The following is a 20,238-nucleotide window of genomic DNA, read 5'->3' on the forward strand; positions in this document are numbered from 1 at the left end:
AAATGATTCCGTAGAGGTCAGTCGAGTGATACTTCGAGGAGATGGCAGTGATAAGTGCCTGACAATCTGATTTTATACAGATTTTAGAAAATCCAGCTGCTGAAGCTTGGAAGAGGGCTGACCGTATAGCGAGAGCTTCTGCTATGAGCGCCGAGGAGACGTGTTCAAAGACTCGAGAACCCTGTAGGAGAGTGGTGCCATCGGCGTTCAAAACACACCAGCCGCATCCTGCTCTGTTCGTCGTCGCCATCCAAGCTGCGTCCGTATGGCAAGAGAAAGCTGCGTCTGTTCGTTGGTGCAGGGGAACTTGCATAGTAGTCCTCGTTTGAAGCATTGGAGTCTGTGGCTGAGCTAAGCTCCACTCTCGTACGCTAGTCACCGCTTTGGATATAACATCCTCAGGACTGAAAACTCTGTTTTCAAAGATCCTATTGTTCCTAGCTGTCCATATTCCCCAACAAATCCAAGAGAAGAGTGTTGCCTTAACGCCAAGAGGTGGGAGATTATCAAAGGGAGCTGTAGTCAAAAATGCCGTCGCAAAAGATGGTATATCCAAGGGATTGAACTCCTGCTTCCACATGTTGCCAGACCAGACACGTTGTGCATATTCACAATGCAGGAACAAGTTTATCTGCTTGGCTAGTTATATACAATGCATAAAAAGTTTTTTTTTCGTCGCATTACTTATTGATACCAACTTGAGCAAACCTGAAACTAGTATAAAAATTATGCAAATCTCCAAATTAGTGTTTGAAAAAAATCCAAAATATCATACAATGATAAAACAAAATTCAAAATACTACAAATTAACTAAAAATAAATTCTTTAACTTCTAAACTCTAATTCTATGTACACCTCCTAAATTCCTTTTTTTTGGAAAATTCTACCTCCTAAATTTTAAACTCTAGGCCTTGGTCGCTAAAATTTAAATCCAAATAGGAAACATATATTTGTTTTTTATCTTTAGTAAAAAATTGAGATTTTTACGTCTAATTCTTTTTCATTAAACATGACTTGCTGCTATTTAAAAATATTTTCTACAAATTAAATAATGATATGTATACGTAACTCGCATGTTACAAATATTTACAGTTACAAAAAAAATGTTACAAATATTTCTACGTGAGTTCGTGTGTGTTAATTGCATGATGGTAATACATGCGTCTAATTGCATGGCATTTTCAAAAACAGAATTCCGGACCGACACATCACATGTAACGAATCGAGAGTGTCTCTCTACCAAACATGGGGATCCCTACGAGGCACAATAGTACACATGCAAATAATTTCCCCAGTTGAGTTACAAAAAAAAAAAAAAAAAAAAATTTCCCCAGTTATGTTAATCCTCTCTTATCGAATCTTTAATTACCTCATCGAATGATATTTAAGTGGTATGATGGGCTAATTAACTACGCTTGACCAAAGAAAATTATGGAACAAGATTATAAATTTACTAGCTAATAATTCGCGCCATACACATAACGAAATATTTTATACATAGTTTAAATATTTTTTTAAAGTATTTTTTAAATAATAACAAAACACATGTAAAATATATTTTAAGGATTTTGTCAAATTGAAATTCTAAGAATGTTTTACTTTATAAATTTAAGTATAATACATATTTCTTAATTTTTCAAATCAAATTAATGGTATATAGTCTAATTTAAATGATATTATGTTAATATAAATGTATGTTACATAAACTTGATAATCATATGATTCATAATCATTTGTATTTTGTTATAACAAAAAATTAAGTCAATCTAATAACAGTTAATTTTCCATATGCAAGTATGTAACAAGTAAGTTTCACAATTTGACATCATCCACATTTATTATCGATCCCTTTCTCAATAAGTTAGCACTTTTAAGAAAACCAAGCATAATCTCGCGCGTAGGCATCAGACATTTTTATACTATAGTGTTTGACCATATAATTATATTACATGACATTTTGGATGCGACAAGCTCTTATTGTAAACCACCAAACGAGTAAATTCGAGTACTGTATACTTTATGAAAAAAGCATAGAATAATTATAACCCCGTTAGAGAAAACATGATAAAAATCCTAATATCAAAAATATTACATTTTTTCTTTATGGCAATATAAAAAACAAAAACAAAATGAGAGAAAAAATGTGAGAGAAAAAAATCTTTGACAATTGAGTCAATGGCTTTGACTAAACTGTTAATGGCAACCGCTTCTCCAAACTTTTCGGCGTAACTCGTGATTGGTGGGTCCTAAGAGTGCAACCTCGATAAAATTCGCCACATGGGACAGTCCATGGGTTCACATCACAGGTCCTGCCAAGTCATCATTTACCTGCTTTCCGTCCGGTTATTACTTTTCTTCCATAAAACTAAAACCAAATATATAGTTGTGATGAAATTTATGATAATCTATCTGTACGCTAGGTTTTGTTAAATTTCAAAAGAAAATAAAAAGTTGATAGCCTTTAATTTGAGAATATTAACAGATCAGTATATGGACGTTGCCTATGAAAGGAGAAAAGGCAACGATTCTTTTTGTCAATATATATTTCACTATTCCATCAAGTTGCTCTCGTTTCTTTAATAACAAGTTGCTCTATATTTTCATTCTAGATACCAAATTCTAGTTAATTTTACCTGTCATCCCAACTAACCAGTAAAACATTTTAAATCGTTTAATTTCTTTATCGTTTAATTTATTTTGTAGAGTTGATCCACGCCTACATTATGTGAACCTATGCAATAAACATTGTAATTAGTATGTGATATGAAGAATATTATAGATCACATAGATACTGTTTACAACTATTAAACTAAGATTTTGGGTTCTGAACTTCTGATATTATTGTAATGATATAATCTTAGGCCAAAATGCCCCAATCATTGAGGCCTTTTCCACTATTCATAAAGTAATAAAGCAGAAGCTATATATTAGTTTTTAAATTACTATATATATATATGTATATATATATCTAAATAGCTCAATTATAGTATCTAGAAATGATCGATTTGCTAAGGTTCGGCAGATAAAAATGAACATGTACGTATATACGATCATAATGAAGTCGTATAACTGATTTCCCATGTCATATTTGATTCTTACACTCTCTATATGAAAAAATACATTATTTCAAATGTACATACTATGTAAATTATTCTTGAACAATTGTAGTGTTGGGGCTAAATATGTAGTGCAGAAAATTCATCTTTAAAAAACAAGCACGTTCTTACTTTAAAATCATCGATACATGTGTTAAAAGGAGAATGTCTTAGGTTACTCTTTATCATCTCCAAGAGTCGCCAATCTACAACTTGAGTGGCTTCTCTTTATATCTCCATGGCCTTCAGACCTTTAATGGACCGACACTTTTTCGATAACTATAGCTATGGATTGATATGATCTTCCTTTTAACATATCTAAAATGCATATGTTAATCATCGCAGCTCGTTTTCATGCGATGAAATTCAATATATACACTTCTAATTATTAAAATGTGATCTCCACTTGTATGATATATTGATATCTAGTTGAATTGTCGCGATGTGAAATGTCTATGCTACATTGAATTCATAATACCGTTAAACGCGCAAATAAAATAACTCATGTAAAGCATGTCACTGTAATAATGAATCCAGTTTACACTAAAAATACATATAGTTAGCCATCCCACGCGGACCACACCGTGGATACACGTAGCTAGCGATGTCGATCTCGGAATTATTTTAGTTTTCTTTTAGAAAATGATCATCTGTTTAGCCATTCTAACAACGTGAAAAGACAATCCATTAGAGATCATGTAAATCGCTTGACGGATTTGAACAGAATCCATGTTGAATGATTGTAATATTTGTAAAGAATTAATAGAAATGGATCGTAGTAAGCTTCGCGTTGGAGTTGTTCACTTTCGACGTGTCTTGCATTAGAGATTAACCCAAAGCCCTCCAATTTCTTGTATGACTGGATATATAAGAAAACAAATATTATTCTTTATATAAAATAAAGTTGAAGTATCCTATAATTATCTCTTTGTCCCTAATCGACCAATCACGTACCCTTCTCTATCACATGAATATATAATGAACACAGAATATATTATAAACACAGATATTTAAAGTTTGACGTGTATATTACTGTATACACGTCTAATCTACGCTACAAACACTTATATAGTTATATCATATATCTACTCCCAATTGGATACAAGCATGTCATATATGTACATATGTATAATATATATTTCCGATTACTTTAATCGAACAGAATTTGCCAATTACTTTTTATCAATCAAAATTTGGCCATTTAATTTTTTTTTGAATGAATGTAAAATTTTATTCAATCAAACTTGTACATCAAGTGCTAACTGTTTCTAAAAAATCTGTACATTTAAGAACTAGACCAAAATTGCCTTTAAGAGTTTGAAACTCTTGTTCCAAACCAGGTGATCAATCCTTCCTCCCAGTGCTTTTTTTTCCCAGTCCCTTCCTCCCATTTAATTTTAAAATAGCTTTTAATTAATATTCATATGCATTTTTTCTGTATAAACAATTAAATTGTAAATTTTATATTGATTAATAACACTGAGATCGATTATGATATTTTATTAGTTTGGAGAGAGATCAGTTTATAAAAAGATTATATATGATCTAATATTTATTTTTTATTAGTTTATGAAATATTAATTTATTTTTTTAAAAAATATATTAATTTATAGGGGTTATAGAGTTTTTGGTCAAAAGGGGCTTAAACTGTATATAGGTACATATTTGGCATGCGATGGCAATTGTCAAATTTTAACTTTCATACACCTATGGGCCGATGATTTTTTTTTTTTTGGAACTACTCCATGATGTTTTTTAACAATTTTCTTTTCTTTCTGAAACCTTATCGGGCATGGTTTTACGAATTAAATCAGAGTTAACTCGGACTTTAAATCAGAGAGGCGCCACACCTAACCCGTTAAGTGCCAAGTCCAATTATTTTGGGGCCATATTTGAAGAATATATTAGTATTATATCAGTCCACATTCCGGCCCAGTTATCTCAAATTTTGCCTTGTGTGTTAATAACATGCTCAAAAGGCCTATAATAGTTCTAACTAAATATAGGTAGTTAAATGTTTCAAAAGAAGAATGATGCGATGTTTTGATTGTTGGTTAGGACTTTTGCGATTGCTTTGACATTTGGTGGCTTTGTTTACATCATTTGTAAGATCAAACACATACAAATGATTATCTTCTTGAAAGTGTTGATTTTTGGATCTATTAACAATGATTTTGGCCTTTTGGATTTGAAAAATTAAATAAGAAATTCGCCTCAAACTCTTAATTTTTTTAGAAAAATTAAATACACAGATTTTCAAATTTATAATTTTTTTTTATTAAAATCTTTACTAGATTGCCTACGGTCTCCAAATCTCAGGCCGACTGGTTCTGTTTCTAAGCGGTTATTTCATCAGTTGTTTGGTTTCTGACGGTTTTGGACTTCCAGTAAAGACCTCATATATTGGTGGATGAAGGTGTTGTCGTGGTGGGCGATGTGTCACTCGCTTCATGTCAGTTAACCTTGTGTCTAGATACATGGCAACTTGATCGATTCGTCGATCATATCTCTTTCTTATAGGGTTTTCGTCTTGAGCCTTTGGCCTCTTGATGTAGTTAAGTTGTTTGGATCTTTGAGGTTTTCTCTTTTGTTTTTAATAACAATCAGATGATTAAAAAAGTAATAGAAATATGACAATGCAGCATTAGTTTATTCAAAGTACATGCCAGTATAAACAAATATTAATAAGTTATAAAATTTCAAAAGTTCACAAGACATCTATGTCAATTTATTTTTGGCCTTATGAACACTGTCTTTATGTGCTGAAAGAAAAGAATCACAATGTTGGATAAGGCTCCTCTTTTAATTTTTCCTGTATATGTTAATAATACTACTATACTGACAACATATAGACTTTTAAAATTAGTGATAGACATAATTATTAATCTTTGCCACATTTGTTGTATTCTAAACTTGTGTGGTATATATGTGTTTCCCATATGTCAATTAGGGACCCCCCTCTCTGGTCCTCTGCCTTCCTCAACAGACCCTGGACACAAACACAACATGAAATTTAAAATAATCGCCAGGACAAAAACTAGCCATTCATATTTGATAATGAGAATTCATTAGAAGAAATAGAAAAAGGAACAAAATGAACATAAAATCGTAAAGAAAAGACTAATAATTTACATTCAATAGAAAAGAGACTACACACTAAATTCTCTGATTGGCCAATGACAAGGTTTCTGAAAAAAAAAACATAAACCAGCCAGACCAATCACATGGAAGAACAACATAGATAACAAAGCCTTAATTAAGCAAGTCTCTAGCTACAACTGTAAAAATTTAGTTGCAGAGATTAACTAACTAGCTAATATGAGACATCATTAGACACTGAGTCAAAGACAGACTCCTAAGATTCAGACAATTTGCTAATCGCATCCCAATCAATCTCCACAGAAGGAAACTTCTCCAGCACGAAACTCCCAGTGTCATCAAACCCTAAATCCGAAAACTCCAAGAAAGCATTAGTAATTCCAGAATCCGGCGACGAAGATCCCACCTGAGACTCATAGGAAAGAGAATTTTCATCAGCTCTGAAGAGCCCAAATTCACTTTCTTGATACTCTGTTTTTGGCGGGAAAAGCTCTGTTTCAGAACAGGGGAGATCATCATCCTCTGTTTTTCTCAAGCTCTGACAAATCGCCTCGAGCTTTGCCTGAACAGAGGGATGAAGAGGCTTCAAGCTTCTATCACCACCACCGTACCCATACTCGTGCCTAATCTGTGGGAAGTTAAGCCTAGCTAATTCTCCTCGGAGCTTGTAAGCAGCTTGATCATAAGCCATCGCTGCTTCTTCAGCTGTGTTATAAGTTCCAAGCCAGAGTCGGGTCCGGTTCTTGGGTAAACGGATCTCAGCAACCCATTTTCCCCAGTGCCTTTGTCTAACTCCTCTGTAGAGTTTCTGAGTTGTCATGTTCTTCATTGGCACGGGCTTTAGGGAGAGGGATGAGTTCGTGGGGTTGTGTCTCTGGTTAAGCTGGTTTTGGATCTGGTGGACTTGGTAAGGTGTGAGCTGGTTCAGACAGAGAGGTGTTGTTTGGTTGAAACCGAATATTGAGTTTGGAGTTGGAGGAAGAGAAGAAACAGAGTTGGTGAAAGGTTTAAGTACTTTCATGAGCTCCTCTTTGAAAGGATCGGAGAGATCTGTGCTGCTATTGAACGTATCTATGGCTGCCATGGATCTTAAAAGGAGAGATGTTTGAGATTTAGATTGAAGTAATAACAGAGAAGGATCAAAAACAACCTTCTTGGTTTAATTGATACTTGGTGTTTTTTTGTTGCTCTTGGTTTTGCTGGATGCAAACTTCTTTGCTTATATAATACAAGAAATTAAGACCCTCCCCCTTGAATTCATAGTATATGTTTTTAAATTATATAAAGTAGGTCAATGCAATTTGTTTTTCATTATTATATCTTTGTCTACATTTTGTTTGATGCTTTTGTTCTATTCACATTTTATTTTATTTTAAATTTGATGTCTCACTCTTATTTTGGAAGGTGTTTTCAATAAAATGCCGAAAAGAATATTTTCAGCAATAAGTATACAAAAATTTTATAAGAGCTAAAAGTGTATTGTTGGATTCTGAGGCAAGTTGAAAGGCAAGTTTGCCTTCAAACCACTTATATATTCTTTTTGCCAAAATATTTTTTCTTCATTGCGTCAAATTATAACACCAAATAACATGAAATTTTTATATACTATATTATATATAATGTGGATTAGAAGTGAAACGCTTTGAATAATTAACTGAAGTAGATATATCATCCATGCAAACAAAATGAATAAACTGCAGTAATATACCAACCATTAGAATATTTGGTGGTCATAATATTATTCACTGTTTCAAAAGGTAGATTATGTGGTCCAAGCCATGAAATTGTATCGAGTATACCTCACAGAAGTTTAACTCGTCAGAAATTATATATTGGTATGCATATATAAATCTATGTTTCGTAGTAACTTATATAAATCTATATATGTTAAAGTGGGGAATATGAAAATTTAATATTAAGTAAAGGCTTAAAAGTTTGTGGAGTTGTGAGCAAGGACAATAGTGAGAGAACGTCAAGAAATATTGAAGTTTGATGGAAAGAGGTGAGAACTCAAGGGTGGTTCAAAGTTTGCGTCACAAGGCAGCTAATGGATATTCTTCTTCACCAATAAAGCACCACTTTCTTACATCAGCATATGGTTGTTTTCCCTCTACGTTTATTCCCAAAAAAAACACTAAATTTCAAATTAACGGTAGATTTCATAACAATTAAGAGCAGCCCTCCACGTAATTATATTCTCTTATTGTCTTACTTCAAGAAAAGAGATTCTTCAAGACTATATTACGCGAAAGAAAGCCAGTATGGGGCCAACTATTTAGAGAACAAGAAAATAATTTATGGGACCTGCTTTTGCGTGTTCACACGTAAGATCCTACATGGAAGTCACTATCTCTCGGTTCTGTAAGACCTGACAACTGACAACTGCTAAAGAGAGATTGAAAGAACCCTATCTTTGATCTAATCTAAAGTTATCGAGATAAACTCTGATTACACGTCTGATAAAGTTAGCCGATAGAGAATCTTAACTTTCGATATTTTTCATTCAAAAGATAGCTTTTATCCTTGATCGGCAATGTTAACTTTAAGAATATTCGTAGATAATGATCTAGAATATGGCAAAGACACGTAAACCCACACACAAATCTACGCCTACCCATAAAACAGCTCTTAGACCTTAACTTATCGCATCAAATTTTCAAGTTTTACAACCATTCACTTTAAAATTGTAAGAATGATTATGAAGTTCATGTACATTTTTTTATAATCCCTTATTTTAAGAATGATTATTAGCATGACAACCTAATCTTATCATGGACAATAGTTAATCTCCAAAGTCATCCACGAAGTGTATTTAAATTTATTTTCTAATTGTATATGGACAAGATCATGGTGATGTAGTGACCACTAAACACATCGAGTAATTATTATAGAGATTTGGATATTGTTTAAAATTCAACGAAGCTAGTTGACTTTTATAAATGTCAACTCTTCCTCCACCATTGGAGGCTTGGTGGTCAAGATAACATCAAGTGAAAACTATGATTCCCTGACGGTGACCGAACTTTTTGACTATTGTTCTCTGGTGACTATGATTTTTCTGATCCAACCTAAGCAACGAAGCTCTTGTTCAATAACTAAAATCCATTCGTGTGAACACATAACCGTATTTTCAAAAAAAAAAGAAACACATAACCGTCATTTATAATCTTTGCTTTCTAATTCTAGTTAAATCAAAACAAGTATATTTTTTATAGAATGAAAATATGCAAGGATGTATTCAAAATTGTTCGTGAAGCCTTGAACTATTCTTTCTAATATTTACTTAGTAGATATAGAACTAAATTTAAAATTTGAAAATTAATAGGAAAAATACTAAATTGACAAAATTTCTCTGTACTGAAACAAAGATCAAATATATATAAAAGTTGTTTACACACATATGAAACCGATCATAAAGCGATTATGAAATTAAGGTCCAACCTAGAAATACTGCACAAGATACTAAGTACTAACCCATCCGGATTACAATAAATACAAGTTACTTAACACCCTACAAAGATCAAACTATAAGCTCTTTGATCTCTGAAAACAAAAGCATTCATAAACATATAATAATTAAAGAAGGATACAAAAAAGCCTTATAACATAAAGTCTTGTAAATTCTTCTTGTTTACTTTTATTCCAAAGATCATGTTGTTTTCCGGCGCCAGCCCAATGCACGCCCTTAGAATCTTCTCCAGCATCGCCCGCTACTTTGACAGTGCATTAACCACTGGTGTATCCGGCGGCACAAGCGGTGCCTTGGTGAGCTATCTGTGTATTGAGGCCACAGGATGGAAAGAATGAAACTTCCCCTGCCAACAAAAAAGAAAAGAATCAAAACATCAAAACCAGGGTTCACTGAAACCCCAAATAACTGATTTTGTGAACTGACAAATTAAACTCTCCTTGGATTTGAACAAGATCCAAAATAATTGGAAGAGCTAAAAGAGAGTCCTCACAGGTATTGTGCATTACAATAGTGTTCTTCCTTCCCATGAATATCTCTGATGTCTACTCATCCATGGCTCGCTTGCTATCTGGTACATACGGTACATACTGCAACACACACACACACACATTATATCAATGGACAACATTGCAATTTTCAAGAGACAAAAAGTCTTGAATGTTACTTATTGATAGCTTACCTTGATAACAACTACATGGTCTGGATGTTCTCCGGGCCCAAAGAGGATACCGTTACTACCAACCATATCGTCCACCACATTGCTTTTGGGTATCTCCTTAGATCGAAATGTTTGTGGAGCTGAGAGGTTCATTCCATCGTTGTTCCCCAAGTGCTTATAGCTCACAATTGAAGTAGGCTGTTGTTAACAAAAACACACGATGAAACAAAGTCTTCTGAAAGGTTTCTTGACTGTCAAGAAACATTACTTGAAAACAGACCTTGATTCCTACACAACCAAGGAAACCAAGACAGATTTCATCTTGGTTTGACCACTCTTGAAGTCATCTCCACCGATTAAAACATTGTTCTTGATAGCCAAATCAATAAGACTTGGAACAAAGGTGTTCTGAGGACTCCCACTGATGAACGGGATGCCTTGAAGAACACAAAATAGCGTAAAGCGTCGAATGAGAGAGATCTCAGACTCATCCCTGACCACAGACTTCATAAGATCCTCAATTGTATCGTTTAACCCGACGATCACATTGCTGTAACGCTCAGTGTTAGCCGTACCCATGGCGTGTGCTAAGTTCATATCACTTATGTCCCATCCTCCAAACACAACATTATCTGGATCAGTTGTGACCATGCATGCACGTTTGTACTTTAATAATTTGCCCCCCTTTCTAAAACCTTCTTCTATACTATTTCTCAACACCACATATTTCTCTTTATTCCACTGTTATTTTTTCACTCTTAAATCATGTTATATGTATTGGTTATAACCTGTCTTATTTAGTTGCAACCATTTTACAGTTTTTTGTTCTTACAGATAAATTTATTAAAATTTGACATGGACATATATTGTTTTGTTGATATTCACTTCAGACTGAAAACATGATTTATTGATAAATGAAGTAGCTAATTACTTTGACCCAGAAATGAAATAGCCAATTAACAAGTGTTGAGGGTATAACTTCTACAATGTATATACGATTGAATTCCTTTTTTATTATTTTAAATAAACAAATTAATAATCACTAAGGATATAGTAATCATCTAAGCAAAGAATGAGAATGTTTCATCAAGTTTTGAAGAGCTTGGTTGCCTTGAGCTTTGCTTAAGAGATTCTTTGCATTCTGTGTCATCTGTATTACCTTCCCGAGACTACCACCCTTCGAGTAAGGCACAGCCCTTGGAGCCATTTGTTTATTACTTCGACTTCTTGTCATGATCTTTGAAGAACTTTGCCATTTTCCTTCCAGTTGATTGGGAAGTGTAGATTCCTGTATGAATACATATCATATAATAAATGAATCCGTTTGAATATATATATAATGAAAAATATAAAGAGAAGAGAAGAAAATATGAGAATACGACATACCAAGAAGAGCACTGTTGCACAGTGCTTGAGGACCTCTAAATTCATTCGAACATCGTCAAGACTCCTGCAATTATCAACATATATATATGTGTAACATTGTTTGCGGAAAATGTAACATGAACACACACAAATAATATTTATGTACCTGTGTTTTTGCACTCCAAGACCAAAATAGGCAGCCAAACTTGCCATCTACACAGTTTTAGTCTTTTTAGATTTTGCAAAGACCATGATGTAAATTCTCTTTTATCAAAATACGTATATCCTATACTATATGATTTTATAATAAAGTTTTAGGTCTCTAATCATTTTTTTTTTAATTACGCCTTATCATTTAAGAATATCGGATGTATATTACCTTCATGTTACCAGCTCTTTTACCAAACTTGTTGCTTAACAACCCCAAAGAATCAATGATCCCTGAGGGCTCAGGCGCAGCTTTACCAATCTCAGCAAAAGCTTCTTTAATTCTAACGCAATCAAACCTTCTAATGTTATGACCTGCCCAAATCCGACCGTGCAACAAACCATAGATCTTTTCAGCCACATCTTCGAAGCTTGGTGCCTCCCCGACCTTAGCCCTCGTGATCCCATCTGACCTAGACGACCTTAATGAGACCACCGATAGGTCTTTCGGCTGTATAAGCGTTGTGAAGCTCTCTAGCTCCTCTAGCTTTCTTGGACATACGATGATCGCACCAAACTCTAGGATGTGAAAATGTTGTCCTGTTTTGTTTGGTACGGTTGTTTCCAGATCAAAGAAGACGATTTCGCTGGGAAATGATTGGATCTCCATATCAATTTTTTTTGGTTTCTGTCGATTTGTAGATCCTACGTGTGTATATATTGTGGGTTTGTTACTTGTGATACAAGCTAACTGTAGGTTTGTGTTGGAGGTTTACTTTGGTGGTTATTTAGCTTCATGGAGAAAACTTTGCTGTGTAGGGTACGTAAGAATCTCTGCTTATTCTTTATCTAAACCAATAAAAAGGGTTCTTATGAAAGAGTTCGTTGGTATATCCATATTGTAAGAGAATTTATCCCTTTATTTTTTTATATTGCCCCCAAAATACTTTCTTATTTTAATTAACTTTCATAAGCGAATATATTTTACTATAATGAATCAACAAACTCTCTTATTAGTATTTAACGGCAAGTGTAGCAAAAATCTTTATAGGAAGATGTATATGGCAAAGAATGTAAGAAAGGTACCAAGTGTTTGGGGGCAACAACCATTTCCTAACTCACACAACACAGAACGTACAAAACATATGCAGCCAATACTCTCCTATCAACAGAGACTTGAGCTGGAGGCCAAACCCAGCAAGATCAAGATCCCTTGGTTCTTTTCTTCGGTCTTTGGCTAATTACGTTTGCTTAGCTGAGTACCTGCAATTCTGAATGCTAAACGATCAACTTACATACTTCTATATACTACTTCAGCTTCACAGACAAACAGTCTTCTCTCATGTCCACCTATCTAGATCGTTTACTACTTCTCAACCTATCCAAGTAACCACAACATCTAATCATCAATCAGTTCTAAAGGAAGTTGAAGAACGCAGTACCTCAAACTCTGGTACAAGAAGAATCAAAGTCATCAGGAGCAACACGAGCGATCCAATTATTCAACGTCCGCTTAACATCAGCATGGTTAACATAAGCCAACTCATACATACTACACAAGTTCCCAACCAAGCTCTCGTTCAAAGCCGCGGTCGGCACTCTCTCCAACGCACTCTCCAACACCTTAATCGCATCAGACAAATCCCTCGAGTACATCAAACAAAGCGCCTTGTTATTAACCGCGACAACATCCGAGCCATCTCTCTCGATACACTCTTCATACTCTCTCACAGCAGAGACGTAGTCCTTCTCCACCACATAAACCAAAGCCCTGTTCCTCCCTACAAGATTCTTGAACTGAGTCTCACTCACCAAACTATTACTATTCATCTTCTCGACGCGAGCAAACGTGGCTTTAGCTCCTTGTATATCACCGAACTGCATCTGAACAGAGCCTAGCTTGGAAACCAAAACAGGATCCAAAGGATCACGCTTTATCAACTCTTTAATCAACTCCAAGGAAACACCAAACTCCTTGTGACCTAAGTGAAACCCTAACAAACAACTCATCACAAAGATCTCTCTTTTCTTCCACACCTCATTCGCCTCTTTCTCTCTAACCCTCTCTCTTACGAAGCCGAGCAAAGTGTACAACCGATCCAACCCTTCCTGGCGATTCCCGATCTTCGTCGGAACCAGGGCGTGCATCCACCGGAGCGAGAAAGGCACCATGGATCCCTTCCGACCCGGGTAGATCTCGGGGAAAGACTCGTACCTGTAGAGATCCCCGTCGAAGTCGTTGTGGAGGGAGTCGAGCTCGCGGGAGGCTTCGTCGGAGCGGCGGAGCTTGGTGAGGGCGATGACTTGGTAGGTTAGGTAGGTGAGGTGCTCGTGGGGCTTGGTGAGGAGGAAGAGGGCTCTGGTTTGGGAGATTTTGTCGAGGATCGCTTCCCATTGCCCCCGGGTAGAGAGATCGTGGAGGGAGGCGAGGTCGTGTGTTAGCTCGTCGAGGGAATCGGATCGTGGTGGATCGGCGACGGCTGGTGACGGTGGGGTTGATTCGAATGCTGTCGTCGGTTCGATTGGTTGTACGGTGGCGGGATTGGTTGCGGCGGGGGAGGGGTTGGATTCGGGTCGGGTTTCGGATTCGGGTGATGTCGGATCCATTGACGGAGATGAGTCGGAGAACATGGTGGAAGAGCAGGTTATGAGAACCTCTCTATGATTAGACTGTTTGATAGTTTTGATACTCTTATAAATGGGCCTAATAAAGGCCCATTTTAGTTCCGGCCCATGCTTAGCACATGGTGGTCCTTCTCACTTATTTGAGCAAACGATTTAAGAAAACGTATGTTTTTTTTTTACTAAAGAAAACGTATGTTTCGTTTAGCTTTTCAATAAAACTTATACAAATCAAAGTTTCTGTAAAGATTGGCTCTTGGAGATGCTCTGATGAAATCTAGAAAGAAAAGTTAGCGTATAAAGATAGTATACAGTATACTGCTGGCTTTCTCCCACTATTTGCATAGGATCCGGCGATTTAGAGCATCCTTATTGCTAGGACCAAAATGATGTATCTTAGTATATTTTATTAGTTTTTTTAGATTAAAAAACAAACTTAAGATACATTACTAAATGTGTAGATTATTGCTAAAAACTTTTGGTGTCTCTTAGATAATAAAACTTGAGATGGAAGAAAGAGTTTGAGATGGAACTTGAAACAAGCACATGTAGATTAATGATATATTAAGACAAGAACATGAAAACCATTGAACTGAATCAATAGTGGCACTTATTCCTCTGCCTATACCAATGATATATGTAGGTATCCCTTCCCACTGCAATGTAGCAGTCATCAATATTCCAAAGCTGTATTAAGCTGTATTAAACCATTGAACTGAATCAATCATAAAAATATGAACCTTAAACTGAATCAATCATAACTTTGATCAATGTACAAGAATACAAGTTGAAAACTTGAGAAATGTAAATATGACCCCTGTGATTTCCAGTTGCTATAATAAGAGTTTGATCAATCTCACTAAGAGTTTTTTTTTTTGCCAGAAAAATCTCATAGAAACTAAATGCATTTCATAGAGTAACAGAAGCAATAATCAATCAGAGTTTAACATTTACATTGATTCGTTCTACAATCAATCATCTACACAACTTATCATCAGAATCATTACCTTCGATTCCTAACGGGCTGCAGTTGAATCGAGTGAGTCTAAGGATCGATCCGATTTTTAATACTCCCTTGTTTGAAGAGGACGTTGGAAGCGGCGCTCAGCATATCTTCTTGAGACTGGATCCCGTCTGATACGGCGACCTTGTACCTCTCAACGCTCTGCTCCTGGTTCCTCCGCGCTTGCTGAATCATCTTAATCTCTATGACTTGCAGGATCGGCGTCATCTCCTTCTCCCCCTTCACTTCTCCGCTCAGCATCTTCGCGATCGCTCCCGCCGTCAGATTGGCCGCCGCGCTCACTGTAGAGAAACTCGGATTTTAGAATCTGTGGTAGAGAAGATGAAAGAGTGGGAACTGGAAAAGAGAGGGAAGCGGTGGTGGCCGGAGTGATTGCCGTGGGAGAATCCATAGAGATAAAAAGAGATGTGGAGAAGAATATTAGACAGGAAGGAGAGAACGACGTGTGTCCAGAAGAACCCTTCTCCTTTGTCTCTTAATTAACAGACGTCCTTAGACGTCCTTAGGTAATTGCTATTTTTTCTTTTTTCTTTTTAATCCAAATATACTAAGAGATGGGTTAAGACACCCCGATAATCATGCTCTTAGGGAACAGAACATTAATGTTATGGCAGATGAACAGTTATTTAAATATCAAGGTATTACTCCATTTAGGATATGAGCCTTATAAATAGGAGTAATTATTTATTCGCATTACATGATTACAAATTACATTAAATATAGTGTGCCAAAATTTTGTCAATTATTTTCCAATTCATATGAGTCCAAAGTCCACATTCACATTTTGGGATCTGTTCCCGAGTTTCGGTACACATCATATTCTAGATCAGAGGCCTTGGGTCAACGAATCAAAAAAAGTCTCAGATAACATTAGTATTACTTTTCCGATGAAAGTTACTTTACCTACTATAGTAAATAATCTTATATCTATTCAAAATATCAGGTATCTCTCTATTTACAAAACTCCTGCAATATTTCCGTTCTAATCGCACTTGTATGCATCTAATTATGTTTTCACGAGTTCACTTTTTTATTAAACTCCCTAGTCAAAGACTCGTGAGTCAAAAGTCGTCGATCATTGACTTGGGAGAAATAGGCGAGTAAGTGTTAGGTGTCCAACCAATTTTTTTTTTTCTTTCTTGAAGCGTGTTTTAAGAGAACTAGTACTGAATTTGCGGTGTTCATCAAGCAATTATCGAGTGTTTGTACGCCGTGAGTATGAGTTAGATAGTAATTAACACTCAGATCGTTTGTTATATAAGACAGTGATCTACTTGTTATAAAATATTCATGCAACAACACTTTCTGATTAGTTAATGGAATTGATTCACCAACTGATTCATAAGAAAAATGATTGGTTATTATATTCATCGATATTATGATTTTGTTTATGACCATAAACTCGATACCTGCAGTACTAATGAGTCGAATTCAAGCAATCAATTTCATTTTTTTTTTGTAACACAGCAATCAATTTCATTGTTTTTGATTTTGTTTATGACCATAAACTCGATACTTGCATTACTAATGAGTCGAATTCAAGCGATCAATTTCATTATTGGACACATTTGTCAAAGTTCTAGTTAAAATCAAACTTAGGAATACGTACGCAGATCTGAATGTACGTGCCATGTGAGATGTGACTATATACTCAAGTTATTGATATTGTATATAAAGTACACGTTAATTTTACAATTAACTGAAAAGTTTAACACTGAATGAGACTATATATAGTTTACAAACTTACAGCTAGCCAGTCAATTATTATCAATATGCAATTTGCAAGTTATTAATAAAGTTGTACATGAGGATACATAATTATTAATTTTAGTTTGCTAAACACATGAGAAAGAATCAATTAAAAGCTCGTTGAGAAAGAATAAGAGATTAAAAAGTGTCGTCCATGTGAGTGATCTCATCTTTCTCACTTTCGCATTAAATTCTTATCCTTTTTCTCTATTTCATTTTTTTTTTTTTGGACAAACTCTATTTCATTTTCATGTTTGCTTTGATGAGTAGTACTAGCTCACATACATTATTTTTATTTGTTGTAGATAACGTGTGTACTGTTTGAAACTATAAATTGGCTGAAGTGGTAATAACAGGCAATTTATTAAAAGCTAAAACCAAAGAAAACCAAACCATTTTTATCTTGTTAATTTTGTAGTAATTATCATGATTTTAACAAATAAATAAATGCATCAGGTATATAATTCATCTACAAACCAAATTCAAATATAATTTAAATCTGGAAAGATAGAGAGTGATTTCAACATTGAATCGAAAATCAAGTAGGAGTTGTAGGAGTAACTTACAATTAAATTCCTTTTGTGTTTTTATACAAAAGTGGATGAATATTTTGATTAAAATGTACAGTACACATAACCTTCTTACAATAGATAAGCGACTGTTCTAACTTTTAAATGATTTCAATTTGTTTGTAGTTGTACTTTCCCAGTTCCCACATACATGGAATTTTCAGAAAAGAAATTTACTATTACTAATTAGTAATTACTGAATACAAACAATCACACGGAATAGAAAGAGAAATAAGAATGATATGAATAAATTAGACAAGAAGCAGAGAATCTGCAACATGATGACGGTGATGTACATTGGTGTTATCAAAACGACGGAACTAGTAAATTCTCTGGTCTCCATCTTCTCTCTCTCGTTCACACACAAACCCCTAGTACTGTCACTAATGCTTTTCTCCCCTCTTTTTATATATATATTGACAAGCTTGCGATCTAACTTTTGCAAGATCTCTCGGAGCAGTGAGAGGGTTTCTAGGTTTCAGAGAAAAAAAATAATGGCTCCACTCAAGTACTTGTGTTTTAGAAAGTTACTGTTGTTGCTCTATTTCATTCTCTTCCTATTCTCTTGCTCTTCTTTCTTTGCTACTTTTGCCTCATCAGAAACTTCTGTTGATGATGACAAACAACAAACACAGTTATTAGATCCACATTTTAGAGTGAGAAGATTGTTGGTGAAAGATCTGGAAACTGATGATGAAGAAACCAATCCTCCTCCTCCTAAGAAGAAGAAGCTTACTGGTTCTGTTCCATCAACACCTGGTGCTAAGAAGAATCAAACCAATCTCATCAAACCAATCTCTTCTTCCACCAAGAACCAGACTAAACTAGCTAAGACTACATCCTCCAAACTTAACTCCACCAAATCTTCTTCTAACACAACCAAGAACGGATCAGACATCAAGAAGCTCAGTTCCGGAACCAAATCCTCAAACTCTACTTCTTTGAACAAGAAGTCATCAGATCTGTCCAAATCAACCTCATCCAAGAACAAGACCACCACAAAACCCCCAAGTTCCAAACTATCTCCTCCTCCAGACAAGAAGAAACCACCATCCTCCTCAAAACCCACAACCAAACCAAAACCAGCAGAGAAAGAAATAAAACCAATCTGGCTAGACAACGAGGAAGACGACGACTTCGTCAGCGAGTTCAGAGACCTACCCACAAGATTCCAAAGAACCCTAATCCCAGACCTAGCAAAAATCTCAACCACATCCAAAAACTACATCAACAAAGCCAACAAAGAGATCACCAAGAACTTCAAACCCTACTTCGGCAACAAGTACGCACCAATCATCACCTCCGCTGTCTCCTTCATCTTCATCCTCGTCCCTCTTCTCCTAGTCTCCCTCGTCTTCAACCGTTTCAAAGCCTACTTCTCCCTCCAAAAGCTCCTCATCTTCATCCAAATCTACCTCTCCATCTACTTCACGATCCTGTGCCTCTCCTCCCTCGTCACTGGCATCGAGCCACTCAGGTTCCTCTACGCTACGTCAGGCTCAACCTACGTGTGCTTGCAGATCATGCAAACACTAGGATACGTGTTCTACCTCTTGGTTCTTCTCATGTACCTCGTCCTAGTCTTCTCTACGGACTGTGGCTTGGCCCTCAAGGTACTAGGCTTGGCGCAGACGTTTGTGGGGTTTGCTGTGGGTTTGCATTATTACGTGACGGTGTTTCATAGGGTGGTGCTTCGACAGCCTCCGAAGACGAACTGGAAGGTGCATGGCGTTTACGCCACGTGTTTTCTTCTCATTTGCGTGTTGTCTAGTGCGGAGAGGAGGAAGAAAGAGTACTTGGAAGAAGGCGGTGACGAAGGGAAGAAAAATTGAAATTTTTGCATTTTGTATTTCTTTTTTTTTTCTTTTTGCTTTGTTGTGTTTTTATAATTTCGGCAAAATTTAGCTGAAAACGCAATAGAAGAACAATTACTAGTGGAGGTTGGAGAATTTGCTGCTTCATTTTGTATTTATAAGGCAAATCGATAAATGTGGAACTAAATTTCATACTTTCAGTTCTCTTTTTATCCTTGTAAATACTCAACAATTATAACATTTTTGTTGTTGAGTATATACGAACTGATATTAAGCAACAATTATAACTCGTAAAATGTGTTCATAAAACTTTGTACAATATTGTTTTGGACCCTGATTTTTTTCTCTCTAGCTAATACAATATACAATAGAACCTCTAGAAATTAGTCTTCGATAAATTAATAATCTCTATAAATTAGTAAATTTTACCGGTTCTAACTTTGACATATTTAAAATTTGATATCAATCGATAAAAAAATAAGATAATTTTTTTTTAGAAAAATTTATGTAAATATATAGTCCCATTAAAATTGCAATTAATAATTTATATGTGTAATATTTTATATAAGTAAAAATCTATTATTATATTGTTTGTTTTATATTCACAATAAAATTATTTTATAT

The 20,238-nt window shown here is 35.3% G+C and overlaps 4 protein-coding genes, 1 long non-coding RNA gene and 1 pseudogene across 7 annotated transcripts; 1 reads left to right on the forward strand and 5 right to left on the reverse strand.

Moving 5' to 3' along the window:
* Positions 1-6,382: 6,382 nt before the first annotated feature.
* On the reverse strand, positions 6,383-7,423 carry LOC130498666 (ethylene-responsive transcription factor ERF060-like). The gene has a single exon (XM_056992218.1). The coding sequence runs from the start codon at positions 7,276-7,278 to the stop codon at positions 6,451-6,453; it is 828 nt and encodes a 275-aa protein (XP_056848198.1). The 5' UTR covers positions 7,279-7,423; the 3' UTR covers positions 6,383-6,450.
* Positions 7,424-9,719: 2,296 nt separating this feature from the next.
* Positions 9,720-11,001, reverse strand: LOC108819831 (inositol-3-phosphate synthase-like; annotated as a pseudogene).
* Positions 11,002-11,213: 212 nt separating this feature from the next.
* LOC108821939 (protein NEN4) lies at positions 11,214-12,702 on the reverse strand. Its single transcript, XM_018594934.2, has 4 exons — positions 12,069-12,702; positions 11,856-11,902; positions 11,711-11,774; positions 11,214-11,612 (listed from the first exon to the last, which is right to left on the reverse strand). Exons 1-4 carry the CDS (start codon positions 12,504-12,506, stop codon positions 11,382-11,384), a joined length of 780 nt encoding a protein of 259 aa, XP_018450436.1. The 5' UTR covers positions 12,507-12,702; the 3' UTR covers positions 11,214-11,381.
* A 127-nt stretch (positions 12,703-12,829) lies between these two features.
* LOC108821938 (uncharacterized) lies at positions 12,830-14,496 on the reverse strand. 3 transcript variants are annotated; one of them, XM_018594932.2, is made up of 2 exons: positions 13,279-14,495; positions 12,830-13,099 (listed from the first exon to the last, which is right to left on the reverse strand). In XM_018594932.2, the coding sequence occupies exon 1, from the start codon at positions 14,465-14,467 to the stop codon at positions 13,280-13,282; it is 1,188 nt and encodes a 395-aa protein (XP_018450434.2). In that variant the 5' UTR covers positions 14,468-14,495; the 3' UTR covers positions 12,830-13,099; position 13,279. The 3 variants fall into 3 exon arrangements, with proteins under 3 accessions (XP_018450434.2, XP_018450433.2, XP_018450435.2); XM_018594931.2 differs by having other exon boundaries at positions 12,830-13,107; XM_018594933.2 differs by having other exon boundaries at positions 13,099-13,214; positions 13,279-14,496.
* A 398-nt stretch (positions 14,497-14,894) lies between these two features.
* On the reverse strand, positions 14,895-16,065 carry LOC130498372 (uncharacterized). Its single transcript, XR_008937272.1, has 2 exons — positions 15,466-16,065; positions 14,895-15,155 (listed from the first exon to the last, which is right to left on the reverse strand). It is a non-coding gene; the product is annotated as an uncharacterized LOC130498372 (long non-coding RNA).
* Positions 16,066-18,101: 2,036 nt separating this feature from the next.
* Positions 18,102-19,808, forward strand: LOC108821940 (uncharacterized). The gene has a single exon (XM_018594935.2). It carries the CDS (start codon positions 18,187-18,189, stop codon positions 19,630-19,632), a length of 1,446 nt encoding a protein of 481 aa, XP_018450437.2. The 5' UTR covers positions 18,102-18,186; the 3' UTR covers positions 19,633-19,808.
* Positions 19,809-20,238: the final 430 nt, after the last annotated feature.

This window comes from Raphanus sativus, chromosome 8 (genome assembly GCF_000801105.2).
Source record: "Raphanus sativus cultivar WK10039 chromosome 8, ASM80110v3, whole genome shotgun sequence".
Taxonomy (NCBI): Eukaryota; Viridiplantae; Streptophyta; class Magnoliopsida; order Brassicales; family Brassicaceae; genus Raphanus; species Raphanus sativus.